Raw genomic sequence first — 18,181 nt, forward strand, 5'->3', positions numbered from 1 at the left:
GCCACACCTTGAGTATTATATATAGGTCTGGAGGCCTCATTTTAAGAAGGATGTAGAGCTGTTGGAACGAATACAGAGAAGGGCAACATGATTAGTGAATGGAACAAAAGGTTGTTCTTACGAAGAAAGGCTTAAGTTTTGCAAATTGCAGTGTTTGGAGACTAGGCACCTGCGAGGTGATCTGATTGATGTGTATAAAGCCTTGAATGGTTTGAGCATGGCCACTGGTGACTGGATTCTTCTTCTTGCTCAGAATAATTGCCTGAAAGGGCATAAATTCAAATTGAGGAAAGACAGTTGTAGGATAGATGTGTGGAAGTTTTCCTTTAGCCAGTGGGTGGTTGATTGCTGGAACAAACTTCCATCGGTTGTTGTAGAAGTGGATAGCTTAAACAGATTCAAGGCAGAACTAGACAAACATTTGAAGCGGATGAATGAGTGAAATGAGAAGGGGGGGGGGGTGTTTTTTTTTTTTTTTTTTTGGCTGATGCTATCTAAGCTTGCTTTCTTGAATCATGTGACCTTGCTAATGCTATAGGAGTAGACAGCCTAGAAGTAAAATATTTTTACAGTAGGAGAGATGTGAATGCTCTCTTCATGAGTTTACTGCATATTAAAATGATACCTTTGAGCATTATCCAATACATATATTTTCTCTGGTTAATGTTATTCCATATTTGCTTTTATTTATTTGATTGGATTAATTTCTTTTTTTTTTTTTAAATTTCATAACCTACATGGCCATACAGGACATTCGCATTACAAAACTTCAGAGAAAATTATGCCACAGAGTTTCCTCCTCCGAGCCGCAAACTCTTACAATAATAATTTGCAACTGCAGAAAGAAAATATATATGAATATTAACCTTGTATATATTGTTACTTTTTGTTTATTATTATAATCCATTTTCACAATGATTTTTTTCTTTCTGCATTTACCTCTTAATTAATTTGCTTAGTGGTATTTGATTTACCCTTATTATTTTTCTTTAATACTATCTTGTAAATACTGTAAATAATTTTTAAGGAATAGTGACCATCCAACTTATGAAATAATTGGGAAAACTGTGCTTACTTGAAATATACAGTACAGGCATACCTCGAATAACGAATAGGATGCGTTCCACGAAATTATTTCGTTAAGCGAAACTTCGTTTTCAGAGGTAAAAATACTATGGCCGGAATAGGGATACGTTCCTACGTAAAGAAAATGAAAAGCTTTTTTTTCGAACAAAGAAAAGTTTTATTAAATAAACAGTCAACTTACATACAAAGTGAAATCACATTTTAAAATATGAGTCTAAAGTTGATTGCTTATGCTTTTTTTCTCTTTCATTTAACAATTGCCTATAGGAGTTATTGCATTTAACACTGATCACTTAACAATAAAACTTCTTCCGAAATCAGGATCATTTTCACTAAAAAAATTTAAAACGTTTTCAGTGTCATTTAAGCACATTTTTAAATCTTTGGTTAACACTTTTTTGGCAGGAACTTCTTTAACTTCGTCTTCATTATCTTTGTCTTCGTTGCTAACAAGATTTTCTAATTCTTCCACTGAAAAACCATCATCTTCTGCATTCAATAAATTTCTAACATCCTCTTCATCGACATTTTCGAAACCTATTGATTGAGCCACCTGGATAACTTCATTTCTAATTTCTTGGATGTTATTTTCTTCTTCTAGTACAACTTCTGGCCATATTTTGCGCCAAACTTCATTTAAGCATTTCTCAGTGACTTCTTTCCAAGAACTATCAATGTTTTCAATTGCGTTTTTAATGGTGTAGTTTTTCCAAAAAGTTTTAACTGTCATTTCCTCTTTATCCTCTAGTTGTTAAATTGCTTAATGTTCGACGCAGATAATAAGCTTTAAATGATGCTATTATTCCCTGATCCAATAGGGAAGTTGTGTTTGCTGGAAGAAACACAACTTTGACAGGAATGCATGTGTCCAATGTGTTTAAATCAGTAGGATGTCCCGGAGCATTGTCTAACAACAAAAGAGCTTTTTCTTCAAAGTTGTTTTTTTGACAATACCGTTTTACTCCAGGACAAAAGTGGTTAACAAACCAATCAGTAAATAACTCCTTGGTAACCCACGCTTTTCTATTTGCTTTCCATATTACAGGTAAATTCATTTTTATGTTACCTTTTAATGCCCTCGGATTTTCTGAATGGTAAACTAATAACAATTTTAATTTATAATCGCCAGAGGCATTTGATCCAAAGAGTAACGTTAAACGGTCTTTGGCTGCTTTGAACCCAGCAGCTGATTTTTCTTCAATAGAAATGAAGCTTTTTGTTGGTAGCCGTTTCCAGAACAAACCGCTTTCGTCAACACTGAACACCAAATTTGGTGGAAAATTTTCACGTTCAATTATTTCCTTTAGTTTTTCTGGAAACTTATTTGCAGCTTCTGTTAATTTTACACTATGAATCCTGGCCCGTTTTTTAAATTTCTCGAACCAACCACGAGAAGCCCCAAAGGTTTCCGTAATTTCTTCAGTTTGTTTAGATTTCAGGTGATTAAACTGGAATATTTTTTTCTATGTTAAATGGGGCTTGAAATTGCGGACTTCGTTATATCGAAGCTTCGTTATCAGAGGTAACGTTAACCGAGGTATGCCTGTATATAGGAAATATATCACAGTGTGTGTGTGTGTGTGTGTGTGTGTGTGTGTGTGTGTGTGTGTGTGTGTGTGTGTGTGTGCATAAAGAGGTAAAATTTAATGAATTTGACAAATTTCTTTCCATTTTACCTGAAAAAAATCGATTGGTGAAATCTGTACACCAATGCCACTGCTTTGCCACAGATGCTAGAATGTTAAGAGGAACAATTGTTTTTTTTTATACTCCATATATTTCTGACATTAATGTGTCCCATATATGACATTTCAGTTAAGATTTGGAAAGACAAGCATCTACCTTTATCTACCTTTATAAAAAGAACTTGATGTATTATTTAGGACAAATTTAAATTACCGGAAGGACTTTAATGCAGAATTCTTAAAACATCTGGCACATTTTACAATCTGAAAAATATTAGGAAAGCAATGCATTTGTCATATAAAACTGTGTACAAAAAGGGATGACATTTCTCTATTTTAGTACCATCACTTTTTCAGTATACTTCATAACTTAAAACAAACTACTTATGCAAATTACAGCTATATGACTGGTCAGAGTGCTTGTGTGAGCCTGTGACCAGTTTGATGTGAGCTAAAATAGCTGAGAGCAAAGACAGAGCACTCCACAGTGTTGGCACAGCTGGCAAATGCAATATTCATTAAATCTATGTTTAATTGCTTTTGCAAACAGTGACATACTGATGTGCATACAATCAGTAGGTTTAATTTCAAACAACTAATATTTCTCCACAATGTATTAATAATAGCTAAATCATGTGATTGATAAAGACTGTATATAATTCATAAAATTATTCCTTACCATACTAGTGGGCATTTTATTTCATCGATCAAAAATAAACTATTTGTGCGAATTTCGTAATAAAAAAAAAAGTGAAAATTTGGCATTCTTCAAGTATGATAAAGCCATCAACTGCATCATCTCACTCAAGACACATAGTTGTAAAAAATCTTTTAAAGATTTTTGACAGCTGCATATCTTCCATTTTGGAGTATAATAAAAAAAATTCAAATAACAAGACTTGTTTCTGAAAATAACTTTCAGAAACAACAGTCTTATTATTAAAAAAAAAAAAATCTCATTATTCTAATACTATATTGGATTTTATTATCTAATACAATTTCACAATTAGATAAATTTTTAAAATGATCTATTTTAAACAATTTCTTTCCCTTTTATCCAAAAAAAATCGATTGGTGAAATCTGTACACTGCTTTGCCACAGATGTAAGAGGAACGATTGTTTTTTTTTTATACTCCAAAGCAAAAGTAATTTTTCTTTTAAGCACATTCATTGATATTCTGTTTATTAGGCACGAATTTAAATTTTGGCATTACATTACATGACAACATTAGCTGCGATTCTGTTTATTGACATTTGTTTACATACAAAGTTAACTACTATTTACATTTCTATCCCTAGCACCTTTGAGTAATTATAAATATTTATGGATGTAAATAAGTTCAACTGTTAGGGCTAATTAGCATTAGCAGAGGCATACGATGCAAGAAAGCAAGCTTATGCAGCATTAGCCAAAAAAAAAAACCTCCCATTCTTTCCAAATTCCTGTCCAGCTCAGTCTTAAATTTATTTAGGCTATCAACTTCCACAACAAGAGATGGAAATCTGTTCCCCCAATGAACTACCCGCTGGCTAAAGGCAAATTTCTGCACATCTGTAATACAACTGTCTTTCCTCAATTTGAATCTATGCCCCCTCAGGTTCTTAATCTGAGCAAGGGGAAGAATCTCATCAGCATTTAGCACGCTCAACCCATTCAAAGCCTTATACACCTCAAACAGATCACCTCGAATGTGCCTACTCTCCAGGCACTGCAATTTGCAGAACTTGACTTTCTTGGTGAGAACACCCCTTTATTACCCTCACCAATCTTGTTGCTCTTCTTTGTACTCATTCTAGCACCTCTACACCCTTCCTGAAATGAGGCCTTCAGACCTGTACAGAGTACTCAAGGCATGGCCTGACCATTGCCATGTACAATGTGATAATCACATCACTGTCCCTGCTAGCAAAATTCATATATATCAGGGGTGGCCAACGAGTCGATCACGATCTACCAGTCGATTGTGGATTTAATTTTGGTCAATCACGATGAATTTTAAATATACAGTCATCCCTCGATTTGTGCACCTTGTGCAATGAAATTTTTGAGATGGTAGATCGCGGTACCTTTCGAAGAAAAAAAAGCAGATCGCATCACAAATTAAGTTGGCCACTCCTGCTATATATCATTGACAAAACTCCTGCCCTGGCAGCCCGTCTGCACTGCTCAGTGAACTTCATATGTGCCTGCACATTTACTCCAAGGTCTTTTTCTCTTTCCACTTCCCTGGGTATAGTACCACACAGTTGGTACTTTCTCTTGGGTTATTGCTAACCATATGCAGTACTTTGGATTTGTAAATGTTAAACTTCAGTTGCCACTTCTCAGCCCATTTGCCCAACTTATCTAGATCCAGTTGGAGTAGCATACTGTCATTAACAACTCTGCCAACCTTTGTACCATCTGCAAACTCGGACATTAAGCGTGTTATCCCTTCATTCATTCATTTATGAATACATAAAACAACAATGGGCCCAGCACACCGAACCCTGTGGAACTCCACTAATAACATTCGTCCACGAAGAGCAGCATCCATTTATTACCATTCTCTGTTATCTCCCACTCAACTATCCCTTTATTCATTTTAGCAACTTAACCTTAATGCCATACCACTCCAATTTTTCGTGACATCCAAGTATATGATATCAAAATTATGTTTTGCATGCATTTCCTTTCTGACCACATCATAGTATCCAATCAAATTGGTCAGACAAGACTTCCCTTTAACAAACCCATGCTGGGTCTTAATTATTATTGCAGTTGTGTCTAGATCAGTGTTCCAAACTGAGTTCCGTGGAACACAGAGCCCTAAATGGGATATCCATTACCTGGCAAGCAATAGATGTGCTCAGAAGTGGGATTCCAGGGCTACCTAGACACCATAACTGCACTGCCACCAGCATGAATCCTGTCCGTTGGACCTCAAATGGATCAGGGGGCATAGCCGTGACACGGTTCATTCTTGCACATAAACCTACACATCAAACACACCGGATTCCTATGATGTCAGCCAGGAAACTAGACTCTGTGAGTTGAATCTTAGTGATGCTAATCTGTAGTACAGCATCACTGGGAGACCGTTCACAATGTACAGTGCCTATGTCGAGGTTTAAAGCTACAGTGAAATAGTTCTGTGAATTTGATAGGTATTTTCCCTGTTTTGGAAGAATTACCAAAAGTATTTAACAAGTATTATGGTTTAGTGCTATTTGTCTGAAAAAGTATTTTATAGGTATATCTTGTTGAATAAATTGAGCAGGGTTAATTAAAGTTGTTTATTTAGTTATCATATATAATTATTTGATCAGGGCCAACTGCACTGTGATTTGTCTGCAAAAGATTTGCTTTAGTTCTAACTGTGAATGGCAAGTTATATTACTCAAGGATTTTGTGTAAAAGTTCTTAAGTTTTAAAAGCAGCTGGATATGCATTAGAAACAGATTTATTCGCAAAATTTTTGCCAAGTGTTTTGATAATATCATATGCACTGATCACTGCCTTAGTATTGGGGAGGTTTTACTGGGATTCTTTGTCTCTGACTTTCTTGAATTGGATTAGATTGTCCATTGTTTCAGATTTGTGAAAGAAGCTCCAGGCTATATTTTGTTCTCTTTTAGCCTGTTGGAATTCTGTGAGCAATCATGATTTTGGATCCTCTATTCTGAATTGTCACAGGACACTGCAAACACACAGGATTCCTATGACGTTAGCGTGGAAACTAGACTATGAGAGTTCAATCCTAGTGATGCTAATCATTAGGAACAGCAGCATCACTGGGAAGTTCCCTCACACATACTACAATCCATTGCAACATTCTGCTCCTCTTGACTCCTGTCTCATAACAGTGCAATCTAGTCTTGCCAGTATTCTGAAGCTTTCCCAGTCCATATCATCTATTTTCAGGGGTGTCTTTTGGTCTGCATGGAGATTTTATCATGTTCTTCATAATTATAGGATATTGAACAGATTCACTCCCACTCCATATCCACTATATTCCTTCCTACTACTACTGTATATTCCCCCCTACTCCTACTCTATATCCACTGAACCAGTGGATATAGAGTAGGAGTAGGGACTGATCTATTGCAGTGCCGCTCTTCAATGGAAAGTAAAAGCATGTGTGAGTACATGAGCGAGCACGTGTGTGTATCCGCAGTCATTCAAGTTTTTGGGTGGTTTCATCTATCAATTTTTCGATTAGTTTAACATGTTCTATTTTAGTGTCGCACTACTGTGAGTCTAATCACCTAAAATACAGAAAGGGGATGATAATTTAACAATCAATTCTTCTAAATATTTTTAGAACATGTTGACTAGAAGGGAAATATATTAAGATGATTGCACTTTTAAAGCATATTGCAAGATGAACTGCAACTGCTTCTATCAGGGTGTTCAGAATTACATGAAATGGCACATCTGTTAACTAAGGTGACTACTCCTCCTCATGATGTTCTAACTGTCAATTCTTTTTATATCTGAAGTTTTGTAGTTTTAGGTATGTTTCTTTAGGTATGTATATGATGTTTGTATTTTTAGGTATGTTTCTTATAGGAAGAGACTCAGTGGGTGATGATGAGTAGTAATTAGGTCTATGATATCACTATTATATTAGTATTTGAGCAGAAACCTTGATAGTGTCAATGGATTATTGAATTTGATATTTGGATTTTAAGGATCTCTTGGATTGTTAACTTGGGGCCGTCTTCACTTTGTCTGTGTGGTTTTCTCTTTCTGTAAGAAATATAGTTTTCATAGTTTAACTTCTCTTTAACAAAAATTTCTAGGACTGATTATTCTATGGCACTCTTTTGCTCTATGTCCATTTGTTTGGTCATCTTTGTTCCTGCATTACTTTCCCTTTCTTTCACTGGTGCATACTGAGCCAGTAAGTCTTGTTTCTGGAGTCAAGGTAAATCTGAGCATAGGAAAGTTTATTTAATTTCCAGTGTTTACCATTACAGTTTTTTTTTAACTTCTTGTTATGAAACTCTATGTTCTGCTTTATACTTCAGTATTCTTTTATCTTTTTTTCCAAACATTCTGTCCTCTTGAGCATGCAGCGTGTTCCTGTTTTCAATTTGTGCATTCAGGATTCTTGGCTGTGTAAGTAGAAGTAGAGTGTTCTTGAGACCCATAATTTGCACGTGTAAATTTTCCTCTGTCTAATCTGTGAATGTTTGACCATCTAACAATTAATACAGTGGAGAGGATTATAGATGTGTCATCTAAATTTGCAATGTAGACACCCTGCTTTCATAGAACTGTAAAAGCAGGATGGCTTTGGTGTGTTCACAGTGAGTATTAGATTTCTGATTGGGCAATTGCCCCTCCTTATTTGACTATAATTCTTTTATCACTGATGATGATGCCTTATTATTGGAGCTAACTTTGAATTTCATCTTTAAATACATTTAAAAGGTTTAGAATATTGTTGAGCATTTTTATTTTTTACAAGATGATAAAAAAAAAAAAAAAAAAAACCTGGTTCCATTGTAACATATAAGCACTATCAATGATGCCATTCATTGTTCTTGCTGGCTTCCAGGCAAATGAGAGAACTTGGTTCCCATAAATTTTAGTGACGCAGTGTTTATAGTTTTTCATAAATTATTCTCTGTGAATATAAGTGCTTGCCATACAACCTTAGATTTTACTGTTGAAAAAAGATACCAGGCAATTTTGAAATCTATGATTAGTTTGTATCTATTTATAATTAATTTATTTAACATTTTACCATTTTTTCCCACTTTTTTACATTATTTTAGTCAAATTTTTTTAACCATTTTTCATTTTACCTTTTTTTTTTATATTATATCCTTGTAAAGTATTCATTTCTGTATTAAATTGTGAGCACCTGGCTTATTCTGTCAGCATTTGCTAAACTTTATTATATTATACTATTATTTTGCCAGAAAAATAATTTACAGAAATCATATCAAAATTTGAAAGCCTTATTTGAATGTGAATACTGTGAAATCATACAGCATAATACTAAATTAGAGAAAACTTTTCCTGCTTTTTTATATTATTTTTAAAAAAAGTAGGATAATCAAGTATTTAGTTTATTTCTAGAGAATCCCAAATTCTTTAAAACTCAATTCTTTTCAAATATCTAAAATGAACCAATAATAAATGAATTATTTGTTCATTCAAATAATATTAGACTATTAAATATGAAAAAAATAAAAGCAAAATTGGGGCAGTGTGGCATTAAGGGAAAGGAACAGTAGAGTGGGAGAAGACAGAGTGGTTATCAATGGGCACTGTTCTTCTTAGACTAATATTATCAGCAGGTTTCCCCAGGGTTCAGTGCTGGGTCCATTGTTATTTTCTATATTTAGTAATGATACTGATGAAGGCATACAGGCTTAATGTCTAAGTCTGCAGATGATACAGAATTGGCAGGGTAGTTAATTACAGTAATAAAGGTATGCTACTTCAAACAAATCTAGATAAATGAGGCATATGGGCTAAGAAGTGGAAACTGAAGGTTAATATTGACAAATGCAAGGTAATTCTATGTGGAGCAGCAACATACTAGCTGTGTGGTACCGCACTCATGGTAGTGGAGAACTAGATCTGGGGGTAACTTTGCAGTCAGATATAACGATCTCTGAGCAGTGCAGCCAAGCCAGCTCATGGGGTTTTGACAATAACAACAGAAATTTTGCTAGTAGGGATAAGGAGGTGATTATCCCGTGGTTAGGCAACATATTGAGTACTACACAGAGATCTTGAAGTACTCATTTTAAGAAAGACATGAATCTGTTGGAAAAATATGGAGAAAAGAGTAACAAGATTGATGAGGGTGCTCTCACCAGGAAGGGCTTCAGTTTTACAAATTGCAGCACCTGGTGTTTAAAGCCTTGAATGGATTGAGTAAGCTCAACTGAAAGAATCCTTCATCTTGCTCAGACTATTCATATGAGGGGGGACACATTCAACTTGAGGAAGGTTACAGGTCACATGAGCAGAAATTTACCTTCAGCGAGAGAGTGGTTGATTGTTGGAATAAACATCTATCTGTCGCTGTAGAGGTGAGTAGTTTGAATAAATTCAAGAAAAAATTAGATAAACTGTTAGAGGGAATAGACAGGCGAAATGAGAAGTGCAGGCTTTTTTTTTTTTTTTTTTTTGTTTGTTTGTTTTTTGGCTGATGCTGAATAAGATTGCTTTCTTGCATATTTTGCTTTCACCACCACCAACCTCTACTAATAGTAATAATATACACATTTCTTGTTATTCAATTTAATCTTTCTCTGTTGTCCAAAAATATCCTCAATATTTAAAAAACTCATCAAATCCAGTTTAAAAATTATACATTTTAACCATTTTAAAAAGCTCTTTACATGATTATTATCAATTCATTAAGTTTTCCTTAGTTTTTCTATTTGTTTTTAATATTGTTAATTTCAAGATGTATTCATAAAATAAAAAGCGTTTAAAACTGTACACTTAAAAAACAACTTAAGCATATTAATAAATTGGTACTGTCAGGAACATAAGTAAAAAAAAAAAAAAAGTGCAGAAAACACCAGAAGAGTGAGTGTATGTACTTGTACAAACTAATGTAGGATAGCTTTTGGCTAAAAAAACTTAAGCTCAAATGCCTGAACTAAAATGCAAAAAAATGAATTATTAGCTATGATATTATCCTTCAGTACAAAACGGTAATGAATCATACCTTTTCTTTCAGAGTTTCGAATCTCTTGTAGTTGTTTTCCATGACGAGCAACTTGATCTCTCAAAGAACCAAAACTAGAATTGTGCAAAGGTTTTCTAGGACGACTGTCTCTCAATGTTTCAAGGAAATTAATATTACCAGAATTAGAAGAAGAAAGTTTCCTTGGAGTTGTGAAAGCTGTGTTTTGTGTATCTCGATGGGGAGGACTGTGATGCTTGATCAATAAATCAATATAACCAGCGTTCTGTGGAAGAACACTGAGAAATCCACTTAAACTCTGCTATAATAAAAAACACGTCAACTAATTTAGCATAAGTTATTGTAAATTACAATATATTTATTGTATTATAATTTACTAATTTATTATTTAGAAAACTTCCTGTTCCATTTATGAAACTATGATTCATATATTACAGAATGCAAAATAATAAGAGGAGTTTACCTCAATATAGTACGTAGAACACTTCCGTATGATACCCTCCAGAAATTAAAATGGAAAAAACCAACAACTTACCGGTACATTAGAGTAAATTATAAATAATTAAATAATCAATTTAACACAATTCAAATAAATTTAAAACAATTAAAAATCAAATTAACGCACTTACAAGAATCTAACGAAAATCGTTTTGAATATTTTCATTAGATTCTTTTAAGTGCGTTAATTTGATTTTTAATTGTTTTAAATTTATTTGAATTGTGTTAAATTGATTATTTAATTATTTATAATTTACTCTAATGTACCGGTAAGTTGTCGATTTTTTCATTTTTTCCGTTTTAATTTCTGGAGGGTATCATACGGAAGTGTTCTACGTACTATATTGAGGGAAACTCCTCTTATTATTTTACTATTATTATCAACATAGAACATATTGAGTATTACAACTCTGATTCATACTATCTAATTACAGAATGCAATAAACATGGCAGGCACTAAAGAACTTACAAAAGTTGGTAGGATTTATTTGGTTATCTTACAAAATTACTACATTAAATTTACAAAATTTAGATGCCCTATTTGAGCATAAGCACAAGTCTTAATGGTTGGTTGATATGGTTGATCTCTATCAATGGAGGGAAAAAGAGTCCCCAAGGCATAAACTACAAAGACAAATATGCACTTTTTAACAAACAGGGTGATGCCATTTGTACAAAGTAGTATTAGTAATTTAGGTCAGCTCACAAATAATAAGGTCATCTTGAATGTGAGGGTAGAAAATATTTAGTCTTAATGTTTATCTTGTTGAAGCAATAGTGTGTTTCAGAACCAGAGAAATGACAAGAATGTTCTTGGATCCTTTTTGGTCTTAAACTAAACATATCCAGTGCTAGGACTGCAGTGAGAAATATACATCAATCTTGTTGAAAATAACAAACAGAAACAAACAGAAAATACAAAATAAGAAAATAACAAACAGAAAATAACAAAATAACAAACAGAAACATTTTTTTATTCACATTCAGTGTGAGAAAGGTTTTAAAATCCATTCTGTGGTCCTCTGTGATAGTATAGTGGCATTGCTACTTGTCACTTGTTTGGTGATGTCTGGATTCAAGTCCTAATAAAATGGAATTTCAAAGGGCCTCTCCAATCATGGCTGCAGTTAGATAATTGGGGGGGGGGAAGAGTTGTGCTATTAGTTAAGAAGCATTTTAAAACTATGCAGCGCATCCAATCAACATGGATGACCAGTGCAATGTTGAGTCAGTTTGGTGTGGCATAAGCACTGGGAACACAAAAATGAGACTAAGAGTGTGCTATAGGTCTAATGACTGTGATAAGCATACCAATTAATGTTGGTAATTAATAATTAATACCAACAGTTAATCAGAATGACTTATAATGGGTGATTTTAACTTTCCAGATGTTGACTGCAATTTGGGGGTTGATCACTCAAGCAAATGGTCTCTGTAGCCCAGTGGTCAGGAGCAGTACAGTAGCACACGCTCTTTGAATAGACTGGGGTTCAAGCCCGTCTGCTAAATACAATTGATCTGCCAAACCACACTGGACTAGCGTGGCAGATTATGGTCCATTTCCCTCAGCATGAATTGTTGAGGCGGCTTCCATCCTGCAGTGGGTTGATAATGGCTGTAGTTTACCTTTTTTTTTTTTTTTTCACTCAAATACTAGCAAGACTTTTCTTCAAACAGGCCTCTGAGGTTGGGTGTATTCATATTGAAACTCAACAAAAACAAAAACTGGGATCTTGATAACTATGTATTTATAATAAATTATATTTGCCTGTATTTACAATAAATTATGTTTAACTTTACAACTAAAATATATAAAATATACATTAAAATATACTGGGTTAAGAACAATAAAACCATAAAATATATTAAAATATACTAAATTAAAAGTGATAAAACCATAGCTTTCGAAGGCTCCTGCCTTCTTCTTCAGCGGTATTTTCTTTGTTCTGCGGTGCATCTTTAAATACCAGCAGGTTCAAAGTACTCATCACGTGTTCTGTTCTCTTGTGTTATAGAACTGGAAGTGGCTCGCGAGTGGGTCATATGGAACCGTTCATCCCTTCTGAGGATAGTAGCCTTGAAGAGTGGATGATCTGTGTTCCTCTATTAATATTCACTGTGGAACAGATCCGCAAACTCTCAAGCCACCCACGGTCCCAGAACTTATGTGCCCGATCAGTGATGATAGCATCGTCCAGGGAGATCTGGTGCTGCTTCTCCCAAAAATGCTCGGCCACGGCGGACTTACCGTACTCCACATTTCTTATTGCCTTAGTGTGCTCCCCTAGATGATCTTTGAGATGCCGTTTTGTTTCCCCTACATAACACTCCTCACAATCTGGGCATCTAATGCTATATATGATCCCACTTGCATTCTCTTTTTGAATGGGGTCCTTTACTTGTGACATATTGCTCTGAGGATATGCAGTGGTCATTCCCTGACCTTTCCGCATCCTCCGTATTTGGTGGTCATGGGCTCGAACCCTGGTCTAATCAAGAAGCGTGTGCCACGCACTACCGCTCCTGCCCACCTGGCTATGAAGGGCATCGAAAAGTATCATAATTTCAATCTCTTCTATGCGTTGGCTTCTTATAAAATGCACAAAGTCTTTGCTGTCCTTAACACTAAATTCGGAAAGTCCTACTAATGGAGATAATAATTTGGCTAAGAAACCAGATAGTGCATATGTGGGACTGCCTATAAATGAGACTATGGGTCTAAGTGGTACACCCATTTTATGAATTTTAGGCAAGCCATAAAAATCTTGGTATTTGGCTCCCTGTAGCATGCAGTACCCAATATTGTTTTTTGGAAATTTTGCTAGACTTAAGCCAACTCTGTACCATTCTATTCACTTGCCGTTCCAAGTTAAGCAGTGGACTTTCCTGAATAACCTTATAGGTTGTTTGGTCATTCAATAAATCCAATGCCTTATTCAGATATGCTTCCTTATCAAGAACCGCCGCTGCCCTACCTTTGTCAGCGGGTAAAACCACAATGCTATCATCTTGCTTAAGGCTTTTTAGCGCTAATTTTTGCTTCACATTGAGATTAGAGAGGGTGTTTTTAGCTTGACTGATGATGGCTGCTGTTTTAACTCGAATTTCATTAGCCATATCTTTGGGAAGCTTATTTATAGCTCTTTCCACGCCCACTGCTATTTCTGCAACCGGTACTCTAGACGGAATCATGGCAAATTTTGGTCCTAAATTTAGAACCTCCAACTGATCTTTAGTTAGTTGTTTACTGCTCATATTCACTATAAAATTTCTGACATCTATAGACGAAGACAAATGGGGAAGTTTGACAGACTTAGAGAACAAACCAGGTTTAGAGGCAATAGTGATAATACTGCCAAGGATTTCATATATGCAATGTATATATGCAATGCGACCACCGAAACCACCTCCATTGAGTACAAAGGAGTACCGTCGTTATCTACATCTCTCCAAATATTCCTAAACAAAAAATTATAAAATTCACACCTCATTCTGTTGCCTTATACTATTGCTGGAGCAACACTTCTCGAGGAAGAGTAACATAAGCTACTGATGATTATGAGCAAAGATTTCAACATAAATTTTCGAAACAACGAATCTAAGCTGCTTGTTGATTTCTTGCAACAAAAGTTCAGTCTCACCATGAACAACGATACAATGATTTCAACGACACTTACAAAATCTGAAATCTATGCATCATATTTTAACTATCATAAGTCAATTGTATCGATGTTACTATATTAAATCTGTAAAAACTTTGTTAATAAACTTGTAAAACAATTGTAAAATATTAAACCACTGTAACACTGAATTAATAAGCATTTCAAAAGATTCTAAAGAAGTTTCACTTAACTTCCACTGTGTGCTTGGCACACACACACAGTTTTTTTTTTTGCTGATGCTGTGTAAGCTTGCTTTCTTGCATCCTTTTCCACTATTGATACTAATAATAAAAAAAGTATTACAAAGTAAATGCTGCATTTTTACTTATCTGTGTTTTTTGAGGTGGAATTTTGTGGTTTTGGTTCAGGCAGCATAATACAGTGCAATAGCCCGACACCCAACAATAATCTGCCAGCATACTGTGCTGCTGCCTTCACTGGTAATGTTATTCCATGGTAGCAATACTACATTTTGATGAAAATAGTTACCATGTCTATCATGGTAAGTGTTTTCCTAATATATTTTCCAAATTAACCTTGAACATATTAGGAAAACATGTCCAAAGTTATGCTGGTAAAAAAGTCTAAATGGGAATGAAGGAAGTCTATTTTCAGAGATGGCAACTGAGATTTTGATGGGGTTGTAATAAATTTCCGGTCCCAAATAATTTAACACTCTTTCATAATGTTCCTCTTTCAGTAATTCTCTGATCCACAACCTAATGAATAACATTTTAATTGAGTTTTGCATTAGAAATGTATGGAGATTTTAGTTTTAAATATAGAAAGTCTCCTGTCCATAGCGTTTAGAAAATTTTTATTTGGACTTCACTTTATGTGATGTAGTGGTAAAAATATATTTGTTCGATGTGACATTTTAACAGCATGTACAAACTGCAATTGACACCAAAAACTACAAAAGTTTGCTAATATGTAACACTGTTAACTCACACATTTATAATTCTAACTGAATAACCTGTCTGGCAGGTTTGCTTTTTATATGGCATGCTAGGAGCAGGTGAGGTAGAACAATCCAGAAACTGACCACAGTAAAAGGATCTAGAAAACACCTAACTCCAAAACTTTTTCAATAAAATCTAAGCATAACTCTATTAATGATAATATTATGTTCCTTGAAACCAAGTCATTAAATGAATGGCAATTTTCCAAATACTCTCATCTTCAAATGATAGATGCATTCCTTAAAAAAAACATAAATAAATAAGTAGTATATTTGAATATAACAGTTTAATCAGTGATAGGGAAAGAAGTAAACTTGCTTATATTGCAAAATGATGTAATAACAATATCTACTAAATAACAGTGTAATAATAAGAGAAGGTTGAAACTTTGTGCATCATCGGTTTATTTAATATGGAACCAAACCCATTAAGCCTATAACTATGGATAAAAGAAAACTGTATTTTATCTTACATTAGTCATTTAAAGCAATGAAGCTTCTTTCTTTTCTTATAGATGAATGAGGTTTAAATTATGTATCTATTGGCATCTACATCCTCTTCTTTCTCTCTTCATATACCGACTGATAACATTCTTGTACTTTTTTTTGCAAAATGTTTCTGTTAATCCTGCTGCTCCGTTGTATGTCCACTTTCTCAGCAAAGATGGCTACTGGAGTTTCTAAACAGGTAAAAGTTTCTAATGTGTTTTTGGTTGCTATTAGTTTAATTAGTGGTGGCATTGGCATTTCTTCACCCTTGTCTTGCCTTGATTCTTTAATATTCAAGTCGAAGAAGTTCTTCAGTAGTCAAATATTTACCATGTGATTTGAGTAAATTGACTACATAAGGCTGCTCAACATTATTGAAGTCAGGCATTTTTTCAATCTTTACATTGCAAAAACGTTTCACTATGTTTCTTTGTATATCATGGGCTGGCTCCCTCATTCCAAGGTAAATATGAACAAAATCAAACAGTAGTTTTCTCCAAGAGCTCTATTTCATATTTTACATCTTAACTTGCTTTCATTCTACTTCTTTCTTTCATGAGCATTTTGGATCTATTTTTTTTTTTTTTTAATAGGTCCAAAATGGGACTATTAAAAGTGTATTTAATGAAATAATCAAATGAACAGAACATGTAGTTGAGTGCTCAAGCATGTGAGTACATTTGTACTTGTTTGAGTTGACTGTAATTCAAGTCTGCATGACTTCTAAATATGGTGATGTTCTTGTATGCTCTCTTGGGAAGTCTTTTGCTCTTATGTGGTTGCCCTGGAGTATAAACAGAAAATTTATTTAAGGAAAAATGGCATATAGAGTACCTTATACTTACTAAATAATGCTTCAAGTTCGTGCCACATGTCACGATAATGATTTTTGTCTAAGCTTGGAGTACACTTGTTTGATGGTACACTTTTAAACATTTCAGGAAATTATTTAAGGTGTTATTTTAATGAAGTGAGAGGTGTGTAAACCAAATATTGATGGCAAATTTCAATTCAAGTTATAATGAAATGTCACTAAATTAACTGTTTTTAAGTGAGGTATACCTGTATATGACAAACAAAATATGAAATATACCTTGTAAACTGAGGATACTAGAGAAAAAATGAACTGCATATTTGAAATCAGTATTAAAATATACCAAATGCAACATATTTCCATTGAAAAAAAATTTCACTGCAGTTTAGCACATTTTTTAAGTGTATCTGTTAAGTGCATATCAATTGAATTGTAATCAAGGGGGAGTTCAAAAAAGATTTATATACACCCAGAACTAACTGTGATAGAAGGTTGGAACAAACACCATATATTACACTTTTGCAAAATAGTCACTAAACAAAATGATACATTTTTGTCACCTTTCAATACACTTCCATAAGCCAGTTTTGTAGAAGTCCTCTTACTGTCATTTAAACCACAACTTGGCAGCAGAAATCATCTCGTCATCAGCAGAAAAGTGTTTTCCATAATAAAAGGACTTTAGGGTGGGAAAGAGGAAGAAATTTGAGGGTGCAAAGTCAGGGGAATAAGCAGGATGCAGTAATATTTCAAACCACATTCATGTGCACACCTTTTCACAGCTTTCCCCATCTTTTTTATTTTATAGCACCGTATTCCAACCTCCTCATAAAGTTACTATAAAAGTAACTTTATGAGGAGGTTGGAATAATATTTTGCCATCACAGTACAGCCCATTTGAAGGTAATCTGTTAGTATTACACAATGCTGATCCCAAAACAACTAATAGCATCACTTGGTTGCATCTTTGTCTTTTTTGGGGTGGGGGTGGTAGTGATTCTGCATGCTTTCATTGTTTTGACATTTGTTCAGTTTCAGTTTCACAGTGATGGATCCAAGTTTCATCCATGGTGACTAGCTGTGAAAAAAATTCCTTTTCCTTTTCTAGCATATTGACAGCATTTCATGTGCATGCTGTGCTCTGTACTTCTTCTGGTAAGGGGTCAGAAATCTAGCACACACTTTACTCATATGTGACTGTTGATAGATGATATTTTCCACAGACTCTACACTAATTTGGAGTTCTGCAGCTAGTTTTCTGATGCTAATACAACAACCTTCCAGGATTAATGTCTCATTTTTGCAACACTCTCTTCTGCTA

At 34.4% G+C, this 18,181-nt stretch overlaps 1 protein-coding gene across 1 annotated transcript in view; it reads right to left on the bottom strand.

The window, feature by feature from the left end:
- LOC150086960 (KICSTOR complex protein SZT2-like) overlaps positions 1–18,181 on the bottom strand; it is a 1,378,951-nt gene that overhangs the window by 282,727 nt on the left and 1,078,043 nt on the right. The window contains exon 52 of the mRNA XM_090372336.1: positions 10,458–10,737. Coding sequence (XP_090228462.1) covers positions 10,458–10,737 — 280 coding nt within the window. The remainder of the gene's footprint in view (positions 1–10,457; positions 10,738–18,181) is intronic.

Source organism: Mastigoproctus giganteus, chromosome 4, assembly GCF_048544385.1.
Source record: "Mastigoproctus giganteus isolate SK-2022 chromosome 4, ASM4854438v1, whole genome shotgun sequence".
In the NCBI taxonomy this organism is placed as follows: Eukaryota; Metazoa; Arthropoda; class Arachnida; order Uropygi; family Thelyphonidae; genus Mastigoproctus; species Mastigoproctus giganteus.